This window comes from Battus philenor, unplaced genomic scaffold, assembly GCF_028537555.1.
Source record: "Battus philenor isolate CCGP_79_NKW_IND1 unplaced genomic scaffold, ilBatPhil1.0.hap1 SCAF_25, whole genome shotgun sequence".
Lineage (NCBI taxonomy): Eukaryota > Metazoa > Arthropoda > Insecta > Lepidoptera > Papilionidae > Battus > Battus philenor.
In genome coordinates, this window is record NW_027181688.1 from 856,290 (window position 1) to 879,853 (window position 23,564).

The 23,564-nt window shown below is 37.8% G+C and overlaps 1 protein-coding gene across 4 annotated transcripts in view; it reads left to right on the top strand.

The window, feature by feature from the left end:
- The window catches only part of LOC137924912 (uncharacterized), a 43,774-nt gene that overhangs the window by 14,988 nt on the left and 5,222 nt on the right, over positions 1-23,564 (top strand). For 2 of the 4 annotated variants that reach the window (XM_068768305.1, XM_068768308.1), the window contains exons 2-12: positions 763-902; positions 5,141-5,248; positions 12,016-12,030; positions 12,175-12,328; positions 14,081-14,274; positions 16,043-16,243; positions 18,048-18,200; positions 18,933-19,146; positions 20,783-20,958; positions 21,345-21,597; positions 22,952-23,103. In XM_068768305.1, the coding sequence (XP_068624406.1) occupies positions 769-902; positions 5,141-5,248; positions 12,016-12,030; positions 12,175-12,328; positions 14,081-14,274; positions 16,043-16,243; positions 18,048-18,200; positions 18,933-19,146; positions 20,783-20,958; positions 21,345-21,597; positions 22,952-23,103 (1,754 nt within the window). In that variant the 5' untranslated portion in view covers positions 763-768. The remainder of the gene's footprint in view (positions 1-762; positions 903-5,140; positions 5,249-12,015; positions 12,031-12,174; positions 12,329-14,080; positions 14,275-16,042; positions 16,244-18,047; positions 18,201-18,932; positions 19,147-20,782; positions 20,959-21,344; positions 21,598-22,951; positions 23,104-23,564) is intronic. The other 2 variants (XM_068768306.1, XM_068768307.1) reach the window with 2 other exon arrangements.

The window sequence follows — 23,564 nt, forward strand, 5'->3', positions numbered from 1 at the left end:
AGTGAAGCAGATAAGTTTGGTGACTGTACTTAAAGTGAGTACAGAGTGTTTGTTATATATTTATTGAAATATAATCACCGGTATTGATCACTTTAACTAACAATTATATAGGAACAACGTGTACAGTATCTCCAAGTACAGATTTATTTTAGCACTCCAGTCTAACAATGTTTATTATTCTCTTTTAAAACAAAACACAACACACTACATTACAACACACTACGTAATTGAAACTGAACTATTAAAATTAGCAAAACAAAGTGAAAATAAAACTGTATTCAAATTGCATTGATTTATAGTTAGAAAGGGAATCCCCGAGTTTTGATCGCGTGGCGCAATAAGAAACAAAAGTGTTGCCATCTTTTAGAAAAAAAGTTAAAGATTCGAACCCAAAACAACGCAACCTCGAAAATCTAACGACGATAAATTAGTACTAATTAAGCAGCGACGCAACTTCGAAAAAACACAAAACGAAACCACGCAAAGCGAAGGTATCGGTGTATATCAAACATAAATTTCTTTTAAGTTTCCCTATTCTGAAGTCACTGGTCGAAGATCTAGTTACCACTGGAAAACCACGTAATACCATATTACCGGTATATTTACGAGTGTGATTTCTTGGTGACTATATACGGTGATTTATAAGTGTAAGCGTAAAAAAGGTGTGTATAGCTCATGTATCATCACCTATAACCATTCACCCTGTATAAACCATATTTCAGTTCATCTACTTATATTAATATCTTGTAATATTGTCCGCAGATCACGATGATGCCGAAGAGGTGGTACCGGACCAGACGGTACCAGATCGTCATCTTCTTCATTCTGATATTCTCCATCTTCTACTACATCTCCCTCAGCGACAATCTTCATCGGGAGCCTAATTTAGATTTAACTAGACGGTTGGTATTGGTCAGTTTTATTTTTATTTAAAATACACTGAAACCTTTTTTTTGTGCGGGTAGACAGAGATTTTGTTAAAACAACTGATGCTTTTATTAGAGGCCACATAAAAATAAGTAGTTAATAAAGTTTCAGATGGTAATAACTCTATACAATACTAAGTGACTATTTATAGCTAAAATGTATTAGTTTGAAAATACACGAATTTTTAGTTTACTTTTTTAGTTTAGTCAGTGTTTTGTTTTTATGAAATATTTAACTAGACGCTTGTAAATGTATCGATGGCCTTGTATTCAGGATTCCATTTATCAATTTTTAAATTCATAAGGTGTGATATATATATATATATATATATATATATATACATATGTATGTATAAACAAATTGATGCTAGAAGTGATAGTACTTGTATATGAAGTAGAATTGAAATTCCATATACTATATTCGCCTTGCAGAGTTGATATATCGTTCTCTCTACCACTCTTGGAGGCGAGTGAAAGAGATATATGCTAATCGTTTACAATTCTATCGAAATTTAACATGCGTTTACATGTGGAAATTTTATTAAAAGTTTACACTTAGAACAATTACATATAATCCAAAAATACTTTATGTTTATTTTTATATTAATTAAGTTAAATTTTATGGTATTTGTTATTTATTAATATAATATTTCATTAAATATAATATAATGTAGTATGTAATAACTAATAAAAGGTTGTCAAATATCTCCCTTCCGCCTTTTTGTCTTTTGAATTTCGCGGCTATGTACAAAGCGCTACAGAGCTCGTATCTGGCAATACTATACATAATTTGAAAGGTCTTGACATAACCTACAAAACGACGCTATGCATGATTAGTTTGGATATTGCGTTCAACAGTTATAGACGTGTAAACATGGGGTTCACTAACGCCGAAATTCGCGCTATTTTAAAGTTTTCCTTCGTTAAAGGCAAATCCGCTAGAGAAACGTTCCGTGAGATTAATGGTGTTTTGGGGGATGGTACTCTATCAATTCGAACCGCGGAGGAATGGTTTCGACGATTCAGAGCCGGCGAAAACGACACCATGGATAAGCCAGCCGGCGGAAGACCTGTGACGACAAATACCGATCAAATCATGGACTACATCGAGTTAGACCGGCATGTGGCATCTCGTGACATCGCCCAGGAGATGGGAGTTAGTCACCAAACCATTTTAAACCATCTGCAGAAGGCTGGATACAAAAAAAAGCTTGATGTTTGGGTGCCGCATGATTTGACGCAAAAAAAACCTTCTGGACCGAATCAACGCCTGCGACATGCTGCTGAAACGGAACGAACTTGACCCATTCTTGAAGCGGATGGTGACTGGCGACGAAAAATGGATCACATACGGCAATATCAAGCGAAAACGGTCGTGGTCGAAGGCCGGTGAATCGTCCCAAACAGTGGCCAAGCCGGGATTGACGACCAGGAAGGTTTTGCTGTGTGTTTGGTGGGATTGGAAGGGAATCATCCACTATGAGCTGCTCCCATATGGCCAGACGCATAATTCTACCATCTACTGCGAACAACTGGACCGCTTGAAGCAGGCGATCGACCAGAAGCGTCCAGAATTGGCCAACAGGAAGGGTGTAGTGTTCCACCAGGACAACGCCAGACCACACATTTCGTTGATGACTCGTCAGAAGCTACGGGAGCTCGGATGGGAGGTTTTATCACATCCACCATATAGCCCGAACATAGCGCCAAGTGATGTGAGAGATGGAAACAGATTATCGAACAAAACGGCGCATATTTGAACTAAATCCGATCACTGTAACACTTTTTATAAAGCATTGAATAAAGAGCAAAAAAGCGGAAGGGAGATATTTGACAACCTGTTATATAATGGCATGCAGGTTTTTAGTTTAAAAGTTAATATTTACAAAAAAAAGGATGAGGGTAAATAAGAACAAATAACAAGAGAACACGTCCGCACCGTGAAAACTACAAATGTACACTGACATTTTGCCATCATGTAAACACATCTTTACCACATACGTTAAACATTTTCTGCCATTCAACTCTGTGAAGGCGAATATAGGAAAACTTATTGTATCTTTGAATCTTGTTGTATTTTCAATTGTATATGATTTGAATGGAGTTAGATGGCTTGAAGCGAAGGAGATCAATCTCCTCTTGTTCTCTCTTCATTTCTATCAATAATTGATGCATGAATTATATCGATAAGTGCATGTTTTTTTGATTTTTGTTTTATTTTTTTTATATTTATTTCACATCAAATATATACATATTTTTAGCATTATCAGTATCTTAAACCTTAGTCCAGATTTCATCGGATATTGGGTCCTGTCGCATATATATATATATATATATATATATATATATATATATATATATATATATATATATATATATATACATATATATATATATATATGTATATGTATATATATATATATATATATATATATACATATATATATATATATATATATATATATATATATATATATATATATATATATATATATATATATACGAGCGGTGCCTTTTATATGACTACCCGCGGCTTACGACATCGCGAGGCAATCGCCTATTGGCGCCATCTATTGATTTATTTCGGAAGTTACAGCTTGAAATGTACATATACATGGTGATTGGTTATGTATGTAAAAGATTTTAAAGGGGTAAAAGTGTAATTAAGTTGTCGGCGAAAAAATATAGTACCTATTTACAAACAGCCTGTATAAAGTGTTCAACTATATGTTTTTTTTTGTTATTATGTACAGGCCAGTAACTATATATTTTTTTAATATAGTAAACAATAAATTTTTTTAAAATGGAGTACACCTATCCCCCGATTTACACGGTACTTGTTTTATACGTTTTCGCTTTTAGACGGTTTTCCAAAAAGTTTTTTTTATATAACCGATTTTATTACCATAACCATTTTTTTGTTCTTCTGTTTAATGTATATTGTAAATAAATTAAAAAAAAAACAGTTTTTCCGTGACATATATATTTTAACTTATCAATTAATTTTATTTTTATTTCTGTGTACACCTGAAATTATTGAAAAAAATCACAACTCTTAGCAAAATCATGCATTTTCTGCGAGTTTTTCGATTTACACGGTTTGGACTTGAAAATTTTTAATATTCGTTTTACACGTTTTTCTCAGGAACGTATCAACCGTGTAAATCAAAGGATAGGTGTATGGTCATGTATGGTCAAATGAGCTGTATATTAACCCCGATAGCTTTTATACCTGTAACAAAACATCCTGTACATTAAATCAGTTTACGTAATTGTAAATGTGATAGGTGTTATAAATCTATATATGCAATGTCCCAATTTTATATTTTGTCACATATATGAAATCTTATCTTGGTGAGTAATTGTTATTGGTAGCGAGGTTCGATAAGAGATAACGGTTGTTATGTGGACACTATCTTATGTTGCTAGCTGTTATGTAAACATATATATGTGTATAAGTGATCTACCTCCATACCAATCCAAGCACTATTAAGACCACATGGTCACCTAGTGGACAATGGAGATGGGTATTCTGGGAGTTATGCTCTGAGATCAGAAATGACTAGATCCTTAGAATTATTACTCTCTATTAGGCTCGCACACACACGCACGCGCACGCACACACGCACACACACACGCATGCGCACGCACACATGCACATTCACGCACACTCACGCACACACACTCACGCACACACCAGACGCACACGCGCGCTCTCACACACACATACAAATATAATATAATAATCGTGTATATATATATATATATATATATATATATATATATATATATATATATATATATATATAGTAATACAGGCAGTACAAACTCTGCAGGGACATATAGTAAAAAAAATAAAATTATTTATTATCGGTGAAATCATTCGTTTTGTAAATAGGATCTCCCATACATCAATTTACAGCAAATCAGGTATATATTCACTCTTTTAATGCTTTTACACCTAAAACCAATCATCCTGTATAATAATTTGCATTTGGAACACACATTATTTATGTATTAACAACAGCTAATATAGACATCTATAATATTTTGTTTTCCTTTTGTTCTGTATATGTATATATCATCCCCTGTATAATAATTTGCATTTGGAACACACATTATTTATGTATTAACAACAGCTAATATACACATTTATAACTTTCTGTTTTCTAATTTCTTGTTTTCCTTTTGTTCTATTTTTGTTCTTGCTTTAGTTTAGAACAGCTTCCTGTCAGTAGTGTAGATATTGCTGATGGTATCCAAGCACCGAGGGCAGTGAAAGATTTAACAGTAGATTTAGGACCTACTAATTGGGATAACAGGTAAAGTGGCGTTCACAGTGAACGTTGAAAGCATCTATCACGCTTGCGTTCATATCATATAATGTTATTTTTGGGCTTTGTTACGTTTTGTTTGACTACCCTCAAAATATGAAACATTGGTGCAAATTATTATTATCTTACATATTAATGTTAAATTGACAATTATTTGTAAATAATAGCATCACGTGAGGAGAGAATAACCAGGTGAAGGTTTTATCCGTGTATTAACAAATTTTATAATCAATTTTAATATATAACCAGTATTTAGTTTTTCGTCTCTCCTGAAAAGTTGCATTATCAAACATCATTTTAGTCAGTGATGACATATTTTTAATATATATGTATATATATATATATATATATATATATATATATATATATATATATATATATAATATACATATTGTTACGTACTGTGGGTTCTGACTTGAAATGAAACACCACTGGTTCACAAGGAGTCCTTTATTCACAAATCAGATGGTCACCCTACTTTAACACAAAGTATACTTTTGCTTACACCAAGTTTCGCTTCTAAATCGTTCAAGAAATCACTGTTCAAATAACTTGCCAAATAGTCACTTTGTATCACTGATCGTAGATCTTAATCTTATAACTCTAAAAACAACACTGAACTGTCTACATGGGGAGTACATCTATTTATACTACGGAGAAGGTTCTAGTAAGTTCGAGATAAGAGTGTTCAATGAGTATTAAAAAAATATATTGCCTCTGCTCATAAATGGGTTTCCAGAGGATGTGCAGCATCGTTCTCTGCGTACCATAATACCACACTGCGATCGCCAATCCACCTGCCGTGGCGATTAAAGTATATACCAGCGGTGCCCAAGCTTCTTTGATAGTTTGAGATGTCCGAAATTTGAAATTTTTGCGAGCCAATTGAATACGCAATTACAACACGTAAAAGAATATTTTTTACGAAAATCATATTTATTGAAATTATATGGGAAAAGTACAAAATATGTGTATTGAAGTTAGATATATGCACACGTATATGACAGCACTCCTAACAATACTTAAGACGCCGGTTAGTTAATTACGATCGGTGTTTGGATTTAGCTAATGTTATGCTGGAACAATAATAATAATTATTCACGCCAGTAATTTGTTTCGATTTCCCAGCAGCTGACATGGGTTATATAAATTTAAATGTTGAAATAATTTGACAATCAATCGGAGACAAAAATAATCGTTCAAAAAGCTGCATATACTCTTACAGATATCATTGTAGGATGCCTATATATATATATATATATATATATATATATATATATATATATATATATATATATATATATATATATATATATATATATATATATACACCTATCCCCCGATTTACATGGTAGATACTTTCGAGAGAAAAACGTGTAAATAGAAAAGCTTGCAGGAAATGCATAATTTTGCTATTATATAATATTTTTAGGTGTCCACAGAAATAAAAATAAAATGCATTGACAAATTAATATATTAATAATAATAAAAATCGGGGGATAGGTGTATATGTATATGTAATTGGACATGTATGTTTGATTCATTATAATATATATTGTTTTGTAAACCCCAAAGTTTATTGAACTGTTAAAACTGAAGGTTAAAAGCAACCGTCATACGTGTATAAACTATTTTACAACAATATACCTATCCTACTGTTCACATAAAGATTGTGTTATACGGTGTACATTGATAAGATAAAATTGAATTCGGTATATGCGATGTATTTAGTTCCCTTTGTAACTGTTTTAAAATGTAGTTGATCGTTAGAAAATCATGTTTACAGTGACCACTTGGCGTGTGATATCAACGACTAAATTTCGTTGTTTATGTATACGCTTAAAAAATAAATTATTTTTAAATACAAAATTAAAATCATATTGTTTAATTAATCTTATATCATTCAAGAGTGTTTAGTTGATATGTGTGTTGTTTGAACTTGGTTTGTTGAGTCAATTACATTGTTGATATTATAATGTACACATGAAAAATGTTCTTTCTGTCTGGATGTCAGATCAGTAACTTGCTGCATATAATGTTAAAATAATAGATTAAAAATCACACTTAAATGTCTATTTGAATACAAGATATTTTGAATTTTAACTTGAATATACTCTTAGGTCATTTGAATGGAAAAAAATATTGGAATGTGTTTCGTATCTTCAATGTTCCAGCGGTATGAAGTCCACCGCTGGAACATTTAGAAGCTGTAGGCATTCAGCTGCTTTGGATGACATTGACCAGGTCATCTGTAAAACCTTGACCAGGTTATCTGACAACCTTTCGTTCGAAATTACTATATATTGTAATAATTTTCACGTATACGTGAAATACTGTATGTATGACATAATATATATCTTATCATATATATATGTGTGTAATAATCATGTATAAATATAAAGTTGATGTGGAAGTGGTCAAACGAATCATAATTTTAAAAACAACATTGTTAGGGTGTCGTAAAAAGCAATCAAGACACCCTTGAATTAAAAAAAATATTCTGATTGCTTGACTTTACCTTAGTTTTAAATGGTTTACGGTATAACACATTCGCTGCCAAGGACGAGTATACTCGTCCCTGGCACTTGTCAAGCATTGCCAAGACGAGTATACTCGTCCTACTTTAATTATATTATAACATGCAGGCTTTTGAATAAGCAAACTGAGCAAAACTTGTTCAAAATTTTATTTCACAACTAATAATTTGTTAATCTAACTCAACAAGACTATTGCTATTACTCATAAGATGTGTTGCAGTTACTCAGAGCGAAATGAAATAAAAATACGCGGTACTACATTATCCCGATATCTGCCGAAACACTAATCGACAATTGTTGCCAATTTACAGAATTCTGTCTTGTTTTATTGCATTTTCATTATTTTATCCATCTGCGTGATTTATTATTTGTTTTTATACTAAAATGTACGAAAATACGAAAGAGGATATCGAGTCCTTTTGCCTTTTCATTGCCAATTATTAGCTGTGAAATAAAATGTACAAGTTTTGCTGAGTTTGCTTATTCCAAAATTTGCGCCATTCAAATGCATGTTATAACATATTTAAAGTAGGACGAGTATACTCGTCTTGGCAATACGTGACACCCTGCCAAAGACGAGTATACTCGTCTTTGGTTTTCTGCTTCTAAATGATTATGTATGATATTATATGTGCTCTTATCAAGAAATAACAGGGTTTTGGTAAACAATAACGCGTAAGGCTTTGCAGCGAATGGGTTAAGTAAGTAGTTTAAGAGAAAACACTGATATGAAAAAAACGCGAGTAAAAAAATCAAAAAACATTAAACTTAATTGTAAAAATAAAGGCACTGATGCTAATGTCTATTAAATATAGATTCTCATAAAAAAGACAATCATATTCTTGAAAATATTTCGTAAAATGGAATTGGAAAATGTCATAAAATGTTATAAAATGTCATCTATTTAACAGCATCCAAACTGGCCAGATATATACTAGAGATATAGCTCGCGTGCTAAAGACAATAAAGATATATATCTTTGCAAAAGATTTATTCACTCTCCAGTGCGCGTGCATTGCAATTGTATCTTTATGTCTTTATACTTAAGACTCAATTTGCGTGACGCGTTACGGCTCGTTTAAAGTTAGAAAGAGATGGGCTTACATAGCAATTTACACGTAAAAGAGAGACACGGATAGCTGTTGCATGTTTGTATTTAAAATGTAAACTACGCAATTTCGGAACGACAACATCACGCGCGCGTTTTGCTTTGTGTTTTATGACAAAGACATGAAATGCTTAATAGGAATATTTCACACGTTTTATTCCGCCTAAGTCTGAGCTAAAAGAGACGAAGATATAAAGGATATATGTTTAGTGTTAGCTGCCTTATTCTCTCTCTGAGTCGCATTGAGTTGAATGAGTTGGAGATATAAAAGAGTGATATATATCCCAAAATATAAAACATATAAATCACTCTTTACTTGACAGGGATACATTTTGTCCATTTCTAAAAAAAATTCTCATCTCCGACTTGTGTTCTAAGGTGAATTTAATATTAAATTTCAAGTCAATTACATTTTGAGATAGTAACATATGTTCTAGTGTTATCTTTATATGTGCAATGTATGCGTCTTGTTATGATGTGTCATTGATAAATATAATGTTCCGCTGTATGTTGCATCTATCAGCGGGCTGGCGGGCGGTGCACTTTGTTGCACGACTGCCACTGCATGTGCGGAAGTGGCTAAATATTGGTCCTTTTCTTACTTAGGATGGACTTCCGCAAGGTAACGCCTGATTCCATTAAATATTTATGACGCGTTCACACGGAGCGAGTCCTTCAACACGCTCGTTGCTTCAACAATATCCAAGAACTACTAGTTTATCGTTTCTTTAAATTTTCCTGTACTGTATATGACATCTGATGAGTCTCCTATATTATTTTATTATGCCATTGAATCAAATTAAATCAAAAACAAGGGACGTTAAACAAGGCTTCTGCGCTTCAGTGTGACGCGATTTTATTCGTCGCATAAAATAATAATCAAGGGGTCTTTAATATCTCCTATCGCAATGAACGTGTTAACCTGTTTATACCTTGTCTGTACTGTCATAGATGTGATTTTATTCGTCGCATAAAATAATAATCAAGGGGTCTTTAATATCTCCTATCGCAATGAACGTGTTAACCTGTTTATACCTTGTCTGTACTGTCATAGATGTGATTTTATTCGTCGCATAAAATAATAATCAAGGGGTCTTTAATATCTCCTATCGCAATGAACGTGTTAACCTGTTTATACCTTGTCTGTACTGTCATAGATGTGATTTTATTCGTCGCATAAAATAATAATCAAGGGGTCTTTAATATCTCCTATCGCAATGAACGTGTTAACCTGTTTATACCTTGTCTGTACTGTCATAGATGTGATTTTATTCGTCGCATAAAATAATAATCAAGGGGTCTTTAATATCTCCTATCGCAATGAACGTGTTAACCTGTTTATTTAATGTCTGTACTGTCATAGACGCTATTTAATTCGTCGCATAAAATAATAATCAAGGGGTCTTTCAGATCTCCTAACGCAATGAACGTGTTAAACTATTTATTCCTCGTCTGTACTGTAATAGACGCGATTTTATTCGTCGCATAAAATAATAATTAAGGGATCTTTCAGATCTCCTAACGCAATGAACGTGTTAAACTATTTATTCCTCGTCTGTACTGTAATAGACGCGATTTTATTCGTCGCATAAAATAATAATCAAGGGGTCTTTCAGATCTCCTAACGCAATGAACGTGTTAAACTATTTATTCCTCGTCTGTACTGTAATAGACGCTATTTTATTCGTCGCATAAAATAATAATTAAGGGATCTTTCAGATCTCCTATCGCAATGAACGTGTTAATCTGTTTATTTATTGTCTGTACTGTAATAGACGCGATTTTATTCGTCGCATAAAATAATAATCAAGGGGTCTTTCAGATCTCCTAACGCAATGAACGTGTTAAACTATTTATTCCTCGTCTGTACTGTAATAGACGCGATTTTATTCGTCGCATAAAATAATAATCAAGGGGTCTTTCAGATCTCCTAACGCAATGAACGTGTTAAACTGTTTATTTTTTTGTCTGTACTGTCATAGACGCTATTTAATTCGTCGCATAAAATAATAATCAAGGGGTCTTTCAGATCTCCTATCGCAATGAACGTGTTAAATTGTTTATTCTTTGTCTGTACTGTCATAGACGCTATTTTATTCGTCGCATAAAATAATAATCAAGGGGTCTTTCAGATCTCCTATCGTAATGAACGTGTTAAACTGTTTATTCCTTGTCTGTACTGTCATAGACGCGATTTTATTCGTCGCATAAAATAATAATTAAGGGGTGTTTAATATCTCATATCGCAATGAACGTGTTAAACTATTTATTCTTTGTCTGTACTGTCATAGACGCGATTTTATTCGTCGCATAAAATAATAATCAAGGGGTCTTTCAGATCTCCTATCGTAATGAACGTGTTAAACTGTTTATTCCTTGTCTGTACTGTCATAGACGCGATTTTATTCGTCGCATAAAATAATAATTAAGGGATCTTTCAGATCTCCTATCGCAATGAACGTGTTAATCTGTTTATTCCTTGTCTGTACTGTCATAGACGCGATTTTATTTGTCGCATAAAATAATAATCAAGGGGTCTTTCAGATCTCCTATTGCAATGAACGTGTTAAACTGTTTATTCCTCGTCTGTACTGCCATAGACGCGATTTTATTCGTCGCATAAAATAATAATCAAGGGGTCTTTCAGATCTCCTATTGCAATGAACGTGTTAAACTGTTTATTCCTCGTCTGTACTGCCATAGACGCGATTTTATTCGTCGCCTAAAATAATAATCAAGGGGTCTTTCAGATCTCCTATCGCAATGAACGTGTTAATCTATTTATTCCTTGTCTGTACTGTCATAGACGCGATTTTATTCGTCGCATAAAATAATAATCAAGGGGTCTTTCAGATCTCCTATTGCAATGAACGTGTTAAACTGTTTATTCCTCGTCTGTACTGCCATAGACGCGATTTTATTCGTCGCATAAAATAATAATCAAGGGGTCTTTCAGATCTCCTATCGCAATGAACGTGTTAATCTATTTATTCCTTGTCTGTACTGTCATAGACTATGTAATACATCTCGCTTGTTGCTTTCCTAATGTAGATATAACTTACTAGTTTAAACGCATGTAATGTAATGTCATTATTTTTGTTTTTTTACAGAAATTCAGTCATTGAGTAAGTGTAATTATCTTTTTTTGTATGGCTTTATAATATATTATTATTTGCTTCGATTGCACTGGCTTTGCTAGAACACGATTTAAAATTTAGCTTTGTATATTTATGTTTGAAGGAAATTGCGAAGGTGTTATCTTTTTATAGATATATAGAGAAGAGATTGCAGGAGGCTTTGAAGGAAGATAAGGGGACTGGATGTGAGATACCGAAGCTGGATCCATTTGCAAAGGAGGTCACTCAGTTTGATAAGGAATTGCCGAATATTGTTTGCGAAGGGAAAGACTGGGTGAAATGTTATGTAAGTAAATACTGACTGGAAATAAATCACCACTGGTTCACAAGGAGTACTTTATTCACAAATCAGATGGTCACCCTACTTTAACACAAAGTATACTTTCGCTAAGTACAAAATTAGCTTTGAAATCGCTCAAGAAATCACTGTTCAAATTACTCACCAAATAGTCACTTTGTATCACTGATCGTAGATCTTTATTTTATAACTCGAAAAACAACACTGGACTGTCGACATGGGGAATACACCTATTTATACTACGGAGAAGATTCTAGTAAGTTCGAGATAGTTCCCGGTTAGAATTTCCGAGAACCGTACACAATAATCTATAAATAATTTCAAGGTCACGCGTGTTTGCTGCACTTTTGTGTTTGGCGTCTTCTAGGGTTCTATTGATATGCCTTGTGGGTAGTCAAGTTTCGTGAATCAGAGACTTCTTTTTAAAAAGTCGTACAAGAATATATGTCTTATTCTGTTCAACTTATCTAAGAGTCGATTCTGGGACTCTGTGAGTCTGAGCTGGTGCTCTGGTAAGCAGCTGTTCCCCCGCAGCCTGACCCGGAGCTGACGCTCTGACCATCCAATGTCCCCCACGTACTTACGTTGAGTTTGGAAGGTATGTCAGATATTAATTGGAATCAGGCGTTACCTCGCGGAAGTCCATCCTAAGTAAGAAAAGGACCAATATTTAGCCACTTCCGCACATGCAGTGGTAGTCGTGCAATAAAGTGCACCGCCCGCCAGCCCGCTGATAAATGCGCATGCGGCAAACAATGCGAATCACACAACCGCCACCACCAAATCACTCAACACGTGTTTCACCCCTCCACGGGGCATCTTCAGGAGCACCGATTAGTGCCAAACACAGAGTCTTCTTTGTCGTCTTTTTTTTATGTCAGATGTTTACATAGTCCAGACAGCTTATTTGGCACAGTAAAGTCTAGGAAATAGATATAACTTCTTGCCTAGTTTCATTATTCTGTGATAAGTCGTCTGCTGATTTTATAACTAGGTTGAATACAAAAGAAGCTATAAAAGAGATTCGGTATTTTTGTTTCTTATGTAAAAATTTGAGTTTTGCTCTTACGGGATTTTTTTTTAATGACCCCCGATATTGGGGGCCATCGTACCTCTATTTATGGTGGGACAGGGACTTTATTTGCAATTTAATTTTTCACATGATTTTTTATTTTCTCTCTCTTCTTTCATATTTTACTTTCTCTTTCGGTCTATTATCTATCTTTCATGCTACATTTCTACTTTCTTACGCTTTTGCTCTGTTCATCTTTCATTCTTTCCTCTTTTCCTTTTACATTTTTTCATTTTACATTTTTACTTATTTTCTATAATACATTATATATCACATTTGAGTTTTAATTTATCACATTTTATCATATTTCTTATTGTATATTTGGATTTTTATTTTTTTGTATAACGTTTTTAACTATTTTCTTGCAATAAGCGAGAAATTCTTTCCTAGTTTCTTTTTCGCCTATCTGGGAGGCTATTGTCTCCTCCCTGATTTTAACGCCAGACCGGCACTCGAATTCGAGCCGGAGTCCCCCGAATGCGGGACACTGGGCCACAAGGTGGATCAGGGTCTGGTCCAAGCCTGGTTCACAGAAGCACGAGGGGTCCTCTTTGAGATTGAACCATTGAACACGCGGTAGGCTGGTAGGCGCTTACGGGATTTATTTGGTGGGGGCCACGAATCATCAGCTGTGACGTTCACAAATAAATAACCAAGTTATCTTTCAGCATTCAAAGTGCAGGGTGATTGACGAAATCCTGGAGACAACATCAGACGTGGAGTGTGTATATAACGATATAATATATATAAGTGACGCAGAGTATAAGATAGGTCCGGAGAGGAGGGTGAAGGGGGGGAATGCCTACACGCTTACGGATAGCGATCACGTCAAAGTGAAGTGCACTGGAAATCACGTGAACAGGTAATATATATTGAATAAGATAGTAGTCACTCTAGAAGACTAAGTAGAAATAAGAAGATCTGAAGAAGAACCAAAGATTCAGTCATTGATGTAGCTTGGAGAATTTCTAACCTGAAGTGGCAGTAGGTGAAGTACATCTCTGGACGTGTTCTTTTTTGTTTTAAATACTCTTACTCCCATCTGGTTATCAGGATAGGAATATAGCTTTCTAACTTCACCCCCCTTTTTTTCATCCGTTACAATACCTTTCTTCATCCTCTCTTTTATCATAATTCCTCTCTTTGTTTACTCTTTTATCTTTTACAATTTCTCTTTTTATCCCCTATTTCATCCTTCACAATTGCTCTCTTCGTCCCCTCTTTCATCCTTCACAACTTCTCTTTTTGTTCTCTCTTTCATCCCTTACAATTTCTCTGTTTACTCCCTCTTTCATCCGTCACAATTCCTCTCTTCGTCCCCTCTTGCATCCTTCACAATTTCTCTCTTCGTCCCCTCCTTCATCTTACGCAATTTCTCTCATTATTCCCTCTCTCATTCTTCATGTTTTCTATCATCCAGCATACGTTCAACATATAGCATTCACTCAATTTCATTCACGCATCGCCTCCCATCTTTCACCACACTTCTTGTTACACGGTTTTGTTATGCCTAATTACGTCACTCATCACTCTGCAATAAAACTGCAAGAAAGGAAGGTGGCTTTCCCTCTCTTCCAAAAGGGAAGCGATGCTACCATTTCCACTTCACAAACCACTGTGTACGGACGTTGGAACCGAAAGGTGGCGACCACGAGTCGACACAGTTTTCCCCAGTGGAGCTGAACACAGTTTGATCTAGATGTTCACAAGGTAATGGGGACTCGTTGAGTATCTGCATAGGTTAAAACTCAAGAAGAGTCCTGGTGCATCTGTGACCCATCGGTGGACCAGACAGTGGATTGGCTGCTGTCCCTTATATGGAAGGAGGAGAGTTGTGAAAGGGAATTGGGAGAAAGAATTACCAGTGGCAACATCGCTTCTCTCATGAAAGACAACGAAAGCCGCGGTATTTTCTTGAGATTGCGTGAACATATAATAGAAGTAATATAACAAAATAAAATCGAGGCAGGGTAAAAGAAATACAGATAGAAACAAAATAATTTACTTTGATATAGAATTTATGTGAATATTTTAACTATATTAAATCTTTAATTAAATTTAAAAATAAAGGTAGTATAAAAGTATGTAAAATAATAACAACGAAAAAAATGAAATAAAAATAATAAATATAGAAATTATAGGGCATATACCACCCCTAAAAAATCGCTGCGATAATCAGTCTTGCGCTGCCTGTATCCAACTACTTCCCGTGACCTTAACTATGTCATCGGTCCACCTAGAGGGGGTCCACCTAGACGGGGTCTAACCAGAGGGAGTCTACCTACAGGGGTCTACCTAAAGGGAGTCTACCTAGAGGGAGTCTACCTACAGGGGTCTACCTAGAGGGAGTCTACCTAGATGGGGGTCTACCTAGAGGGCGTCTACCTAGAGGGCGTCTACCGGCTTGTGGTCGCCAATCTAGAACCTTTCAACGGCCATCTGTTGCACGAGCGACGTGCATGCCTACTGCCAGTTTATACGACCAGTCCTTCAAGCTATGTCAGTGATTTTATTCTGCGGATCTAATATGTGATTCGATATTGCAGCGAATCTCCGAGTATAGCTCAACATCCTGTATATTGAGTCATAATCTATTTGTGCCCTTTATTTTTGTATAAATTTTATTCCAGCATACTCCCTTCGAAATGGAAGGGTCACAGCGTGGGTTTCCGGAATACTGTCCACACACCACCACCCCCGCCGGGAAGGGAGAACACACTGAACGTTTTGATTCTGGGATTCGACTCCACATCCCACAATGGTTTCGTGCGACGTATGCCGAAGAGCTATCGGGTTCTTTTAGACGAATTCGATGCAACCATACTCGAGGGGTAATGTATTCTTTTATCCACATTAAGTATTATAATTCTGACCTATATTTTAGGTTAATTTCAAAAAATATCTCTAAATTAAAATGAGGAGACAGAGTGTATATAAGGCTTAAAATGTTAGAATCCAACCCGGATGAGCAGCGTTCGGGAAGTTCCGAAACATCTTCACGACTCCTAGACTTGGTCAGAGAACAATGAAGAGAGATATGCTAAGAGTTTTGCGTATGTATCTAGAAGTATTGATTGTCTGAAATGGCAGCGGGCATATCACTCGTGCCATAGCTGGTGGGAAATGTTCTCCGAATACAAGCCAGTAGGCGCAGTGTGAGTTGGCGCCAGCCTAGGTAGATTGATTACTCAGTTATGATGACGGAAAGTCCCTGGACAGTGGCAGCAGGACCTGTCATAGTGGCGATCTTTGGTGGGGGCCTATCCTTTGTAGTGGGCGTCCATCGGCTGACAATTCAGATACTGAACAGCGTGCCTTGAAGTCAGTACGTTTCAACGGGGCCGAAAGGTTCTTGAGTTGTGACGATGAGCCCGGTAGATACCTCTCCCCTCCCATCCCCTCCCCTCCCCCTCCTCTCCACCTTATCCCCCCACATATGGACCAACAATATAGGCTATGCTGCGTAAAGTCGCTGGAAGTGGGCGGCACATTACAGGTCCTCTTGGAAATCTTTGGAGAAGGCCTATGCCTTGTCATATGCTAGATGGAGTAATGTTACTATTAGAATAATCATTATGGAATAAGCCTGCATGTTTCTCTAACATTCGTGTGGAATTGAAGTATCATGTACTCGGCTGATCGTCAAGTTCGGCCCAACTATTTCAAATGTCACGTATCTTAAAGAATTTCTATTGATATAGATGTCAGAGTTGTTCTAAAGGGGAGCAATTGGAAGGTGCTCACTATGGGCGTCCAGCGGCTGACAATTCAGATACTGAACAGCATACTTTGAAGGTTCTCGAGTTGTGACGATGAGCCCGGTAGATGAGGCGTTGGTATGCTCCCCTCCACCCTATCCCCCACATATGGACCAACAACTTATGCCACGTGAAGTCGCTGGTAGTGGGCGGCGTATGACTGGTGGAGAGGGGAGGAAAGAGTGCTAGAGGGGAGCAATTGAAAGGGGTTCATTATTTTCCACTCAGAACGGAGTTCTGCAGCTCTGTTTGCCATATTTTTTCTTTTCGGGCTATAAATGTCCACTGTATAGATCCTCAAATATCACCTCGATAACGGATTCTGTTCTGCCGACTTCCCTATGTTGACGTTCCACCTATTGGAGGGCACACTCACGCCGCGTCTACCAGCATTCGCCACTCGACCAACGGCCATCGGTTCCATGAGCAATTCTTCGAGCTAGATCATGATCTGGATTCTTTGGATCTCCTCATTTTTAATACGATCTCGCAATGGAACTCCGAGTATAGCCCTCTCCATTGCACTCTGGGTGAACTAGATCCTTGTTATGAGGCCCGTCGTAAGTGACCACGTCTTGGAAGTGTCACGTTTTGCCATGTCCAACGTGATTACGGGAGACATCTTCCTGGTCCTGGATCCATATGCTCAAAGTTTTATTTGGCTGGTCCCTTTGAATCATGATAAGTCCATTTATTGTAACTGATAATAAATTTAGTTCTATTAAATATTATTATATATTGATTTTTATACAGGGTGTACCACATATTAATTGTCAGCAAATGACCTAAACATTTAGCACTTAAAACTTTTACACGTATTACCAATATCATCCTGTTATATATGGAGATTCTTAAGCGGTGTTTGTGATAATTTCAGGTACAATATTGTTGGTGATGGTACACCAGCTGCTCTGTTCCCGATCCTCACTGGAAAAACTGAACTGGAGCTTCCGGATGTGAGGAAAAAGATGAATAACAACGGCACCTTCGACTCCATGCCTTTTATATTCTACAAACTCAAAGAAGACGGGTAAGTCTACCATACAAACACAATATATGTATAAACATATATGTAAAAACTGAGCTGTGGTAGCTCAGTGGTAGAGGAATGAGACTTGAGATACTTTGTGCAGTAATTATTGAAACAGCTCACAAACAAGTTTCCAGAGGATGGGCAGCAGCGTCCTCTGCGGACCATAATACCACACTGCAATCGCCAACCCGCCTGCCAAGTGTGGCGATTTTGATATAAACCTGGGCCTTCCCCATATATCTTTGGGAGAGACCCGTACCTTGCAGAGTGGGAGTCTATCACAGCGAAAATGTCGATTTCTGTAAGCGTTTGTTATTGCTGACCCCTATGGTCATAACGCTTGGTTTTAAATCATTCTAGCGCGTATTTAAATTCTGTCAGTGATGTGACATGATCATGGTCGGTGATGTGGTGTTAGCTCACCGCCTGTTAATCGTGTATCCTGGTGATGTCGCGAAAGTTTTTCGACTGGCGATCACCAGCCCGGTAGGGGCGGCGTTGGTATGCTCCCCTCCCACTAGTAGTACCGTTGATATAGTTAAGGCCGCTGGAACTTGCCGTTGGCAAAGCAATATCCGGCATCGCGCAGCGGCGTCCTCTTTCTACAACAATACCATGATATGACCGCCAACTCGCCTCCTTTCAAGTGTGGTGAATATGGTATATCCCCCCCTAAAGACATATTTGGGGGAGGCCTATGCTTAGCAGACTGGTGACATTACACTTCAGGTATCGAACAGCATACTTCGAAGATATGCCTTGGATCGGCACGTTCCAGTACCGTTTCAACGGCTTCAAGCGTCAGCCCGCTGATCACTATCTTCGCTCCTTCTTCCTGGAGGAGTCGAGCAGTGGCAAGAAGTGGTGGAATGTGGGATCGAATAACAAATACTGCGTCGGCGACACGCCCCAACATAAACTTATGTTAAACATTACTGATCAGGTGAGTTCAATTTTTTTTAGAGGCCCTTGTTTACTCTGCTACATTCTCTTTCATTTAGATGAATAATTACAAGCCTCTGATGGTCGTTGGGGCCGATAGGTTCTCTAGCGGCGACCACGAGTCGGTAGACTGATGTGGACAGCTCACCACTAGGTAGACTGACGTGGATAGCTCACCACTAGGTAGACTGACGTGGATAGCTCACCACTAGGTAGACTGACGTGGATAGCTCACCACTAGGTAGACTGACGTGGATAGCTCACCACTAGGTAGACTGACGTGGATAGCTCACCACTAGGTAGACTGACGTGGATAGCTCACCACTAGGTAGACGTGGCGTGGATAGCTCACCACTAGGTAGACTGACGTGGATAGCTCACCGCTAGGTAGACTGATGTGGATAGTTCACCACTAGGTAGACTGATGTGGATAGCTCACCACTAGGTAGACTGACGTGGATAGCTCACCGCTAGGTAGACTGATGTGGATAGCTCACCACTAGGTAGACGTAGGGTGGATAGCTACCCACTAGGTAGGCTGACGTAATTAAGTTCAGGAAAAGTCTCTGGATGCGAGCAGCGCAAGACTGGTCATCGTGATGATCTTTGTGGAAGGTATATGCCTTGCAGTGGGCGTCCATCGGCTGAAAAGATTCTCTTTCTTCCTTCTCTCTTATTTATTCTTTTTACGCTTCACATGATCTGACATTCTTCGCTTGCAAATCTTTTTTCTTGCATCTTCTTTTTCTACATTCCAAGGTCACAGTATTTTGCATATATTATCACAGTTAAACAATTTGTTGCACTATGTTTTAAAATAGTTTTTACAATTTTTGATACGATTATATAAATGTAAACAACGATTTTGGAGGGCAAGGCACAATAGGGGGTAATTTAGAATATTTTTTAGTGCAATTAATTTTATAAGTATCATTATATTTATCTACAGGGTGATCGGTTATAGGTGTAGAATATTCTAAGTGGTGTTTGTATAGCTGATTTGCAATCGATTCATTTTTGGTACACCCTATCCAAAAAACAATGGTTTCATATATAATAAATAAAGTAACGGATTACTACATATTAAAAATAATTATTGTTTACTATATAACTGTCGCATTACAATAGAAAAAATAAATTAATGTAACATATACTCGTACCAGAATTTTCGCTTTATTTATTGTTTATGCCTACTTCCAAACATCCTGTATCGACCTTTTTGAGTTCTGCAAAAAGGTAATATAATAAAAAGAACAAGAATAATGAAAATAATAAAATAGCAAAAATAGAATAAATACCTATAAGAGTAAATAAATTGTTAAACAAATGTTAAAAATGATAAAATTGTTGAACTCTGGAGGTAGGGTGAAGGAAGTGAGGTGATGTATGGAAGGAAAGTATGGAAAGGAAGATATTGTGAAGGACGAAAGATAGGTATAGAAATGAATTAAAATAATATAAAATAGAAAAATGTAAATAAAGAACCTTTTTATCCATGGTAGAGTTGAATAGGCCCCAAAATGGTGCAAAAACATTCTGTACCAATATAATCTCATGTTATAAAGTGTACTCAGATTTGCTGTTAGGTTAGTTATTTCCAAAGAAATCATTATTAACAATAATGTCACCTTCGACAGTTTCTGAAGCTTGATGGCAAACGTTTCTGCTTCACCTTCATCGCGGACATCACCCACGACGACTTCAACATGATCTCCACCGCCGATGACAACTTGGTGGAATTCCTCCGAGGATTCCGGAGTGCTGGGCACATGGAGGACACGCTGCTTATGGTGATGGGAGATCACGGGCCCAGGTGTGTTGATTAATTACTCGACCTTTTGCGTTTATTGTATGTTTATAGAAAATTCACTATGAAACTATGAGTTAAGAGTGTTGACCACGAGCAGGTAGACGCGGCGTGGGTAAACCCCCTTACTAGGTAGACCGACATGGTCAAGGTCGCGGGAGGTAGCTAGATGTGGGCAGCCCAACACCAGTCATCGTGACGATATTTAGGGGCGGCCTATGCCATGCAGTGGGCGGTATATAGGCTCAGATGAATGAATGAAAAGTTCAAGATTGAAGGCCAGAGACCGAGGAAAACCTTAAAGAGAGGGGCGGTGCTCTTTGTACGTTTATGCTACAGGATTATGACGTTTTGACCTGTATGAATGATGTCATGATCCATGTACCTGCCAGGTACGCGAAGGTTCGAGACACCCTGCAGGGAAAGCTGGAGGAGCGGTTGCCGCTGATGGCGCTGGTGCTGCCAGAGCGGCTGCGACGCGAGCGCCCCGACGCCCACGCGGCTCTCCAACGCAACGTTCACGCGCTCACGACACCGCACGATATCTACGCCACTATCACCGACGCGCTCAACATGCGGCACCTCTGGAACACGTACAAGGTCACCGGAGCTGACTTCACACGAGGACTTACTCTTCTGGAGCCGGTAAGGGCCTTCTCTTGCACTAAAACCTTAAATATCGCTTATATGCCTATATTGAACAATTCTGGGGTTTACAGCTTGGTTTTCTACCTCCTTGAATTCACTTTCTCTTATTTTCCTTCTCTATCCCCTTTCTCTGTTCTCTTTATTTTTTCTTCTTCCTTCTCAACTTTTCCCACTTTCCCTACCCCTTTTTCTTTCTAGTAAAAACCACCTGCTTAAAACCATTTCATTATTTCTCTTCCTTTCCCCATTCCGACTATCCACACTCCTCTTTCCTTTCCTTTCCTTATCTTTCCCTTCGGTCTGTTCTAGTTGTTCCCTTTTATTCTTTCTCTTCTCGACTTTCCCTGACATTCTTTCTCTACTATTATTTTCCCATCTTTTTCACTTTTCTTCAATTCTTTCTCTTTATTAATTTATGGCTTTTGTAAATTCAATATTTACGAAATACCATCAGCAGAAGCGACCGAGCGGCGTGGTTAGGTCGACTAGTAGGTGGACCCACGACAGTTAAGGTCCCGGGAAGTTGCCAGATGCAGGCAGCGCAGAAGCCTCGGATGGTATGATGGATAGCTCACCACTAGGTAGACTGACGTGGATAGCTCACCACTAGGTAGACTGACGTGGATAGCTCACCACTAGGTAGACGTGTCGTGGATAGCTCTCCACTAGGTAGACCGATGTAGTTAAGGTCAGGGAAAGTCTCTGGATGCGGGCGGCGCAAGACTGGTCTTCAACAGGTGGCTTTCTGGTGGCAATCTTCAGAGAAAGCCTACGCCTCGCAATGGCCGTCCATTGCCGGTAAAGAAGTGCTGCCATCTTGTGTTGTTTTCATGAAACAGATGCGGTGGTGAAATGAGATAAACGAATGCTATTGAGAAGATCCTAATTTATTGTTCACACAACCACTATACAGAGCTAGGCGCGTCGGAACGAGAGTTTATTGCGGCGCGCTTGCGTGTGCGCTGATGTGCGGCCGAACCCAGAGTGCGGGGATCCAGGCTGCTGGCTTACGTCAATGCGCTAGGGCGCGCATGTTGCCGCCGCGGACAGGACAGTCCGACGTAGTGGGACTGTCCGCCATACAGATATATCCGAATTGAAATCAATTTAAAAGTAATCTCTCTTATTTCCTGTTATACATACCTGTGGAAGAAAGTAAAACAAAAAACAATAATCTGTGATAAACTATGAATAGTAATAGACATAACTGCTGTGTTTGGGGATGAATAAATGGAACGGAATGGAAGAGAAAGATAGATAGAACTGTAGAGTGAAAGAACGAAGAGAAAGATAATATAAAGTATGGAAGGATGCAAAATACTTAGAGCTGAAAAACTTGTGTTTTTTTCAGGTGCCACAGAACAGGTCGTGCAGTGAGGCGGGCATCGAACCCCATTGGTGTGCCTGCCTGGCGTGGAGGAACGTCTCCGAAGACGACCCTTTGCATCAGAAGACGGCGCTGGCGCTGGTCAAATACATCAATTCTCTCACGGAGAGCGTCAGGTGACTTGCATACCTTCTACTGTCCCCCCCCCCCCTTTTGTAGTTGTTATTTTTAGTGGTGGGTTCTTGCTTCCACTCTCAGATAGGGTCATTTAACTCCACTTGGTCCCTGTAGCCGTTTCGTGGTTTAAATATCGAATTGTCAGTTTATTTAACCACCTGCCCGATTTTCGCCGTTGGCTGTTATATGGCCGGGCTTGTATCTCTGACCGATCAGCATTATTTTCCATGAAATTGTCACGATGGTGGATATCGTTCATTTAGTTTACTTTTACGATATCTAAAGAAGAACGTGGTGCTAGTATTAGAGGTGCTATCAAAATGTCTATTGCTGGAACCAAATGGTGATCACTTTGGTTCTACTTGTAGAACCTTGCAGCTGCAGGATGCTGTGGCAGCGTGGATAGACAACCACCAAGGAACTAGAATGTATTTCCTAATTGGAATGAAACACTCGTGTA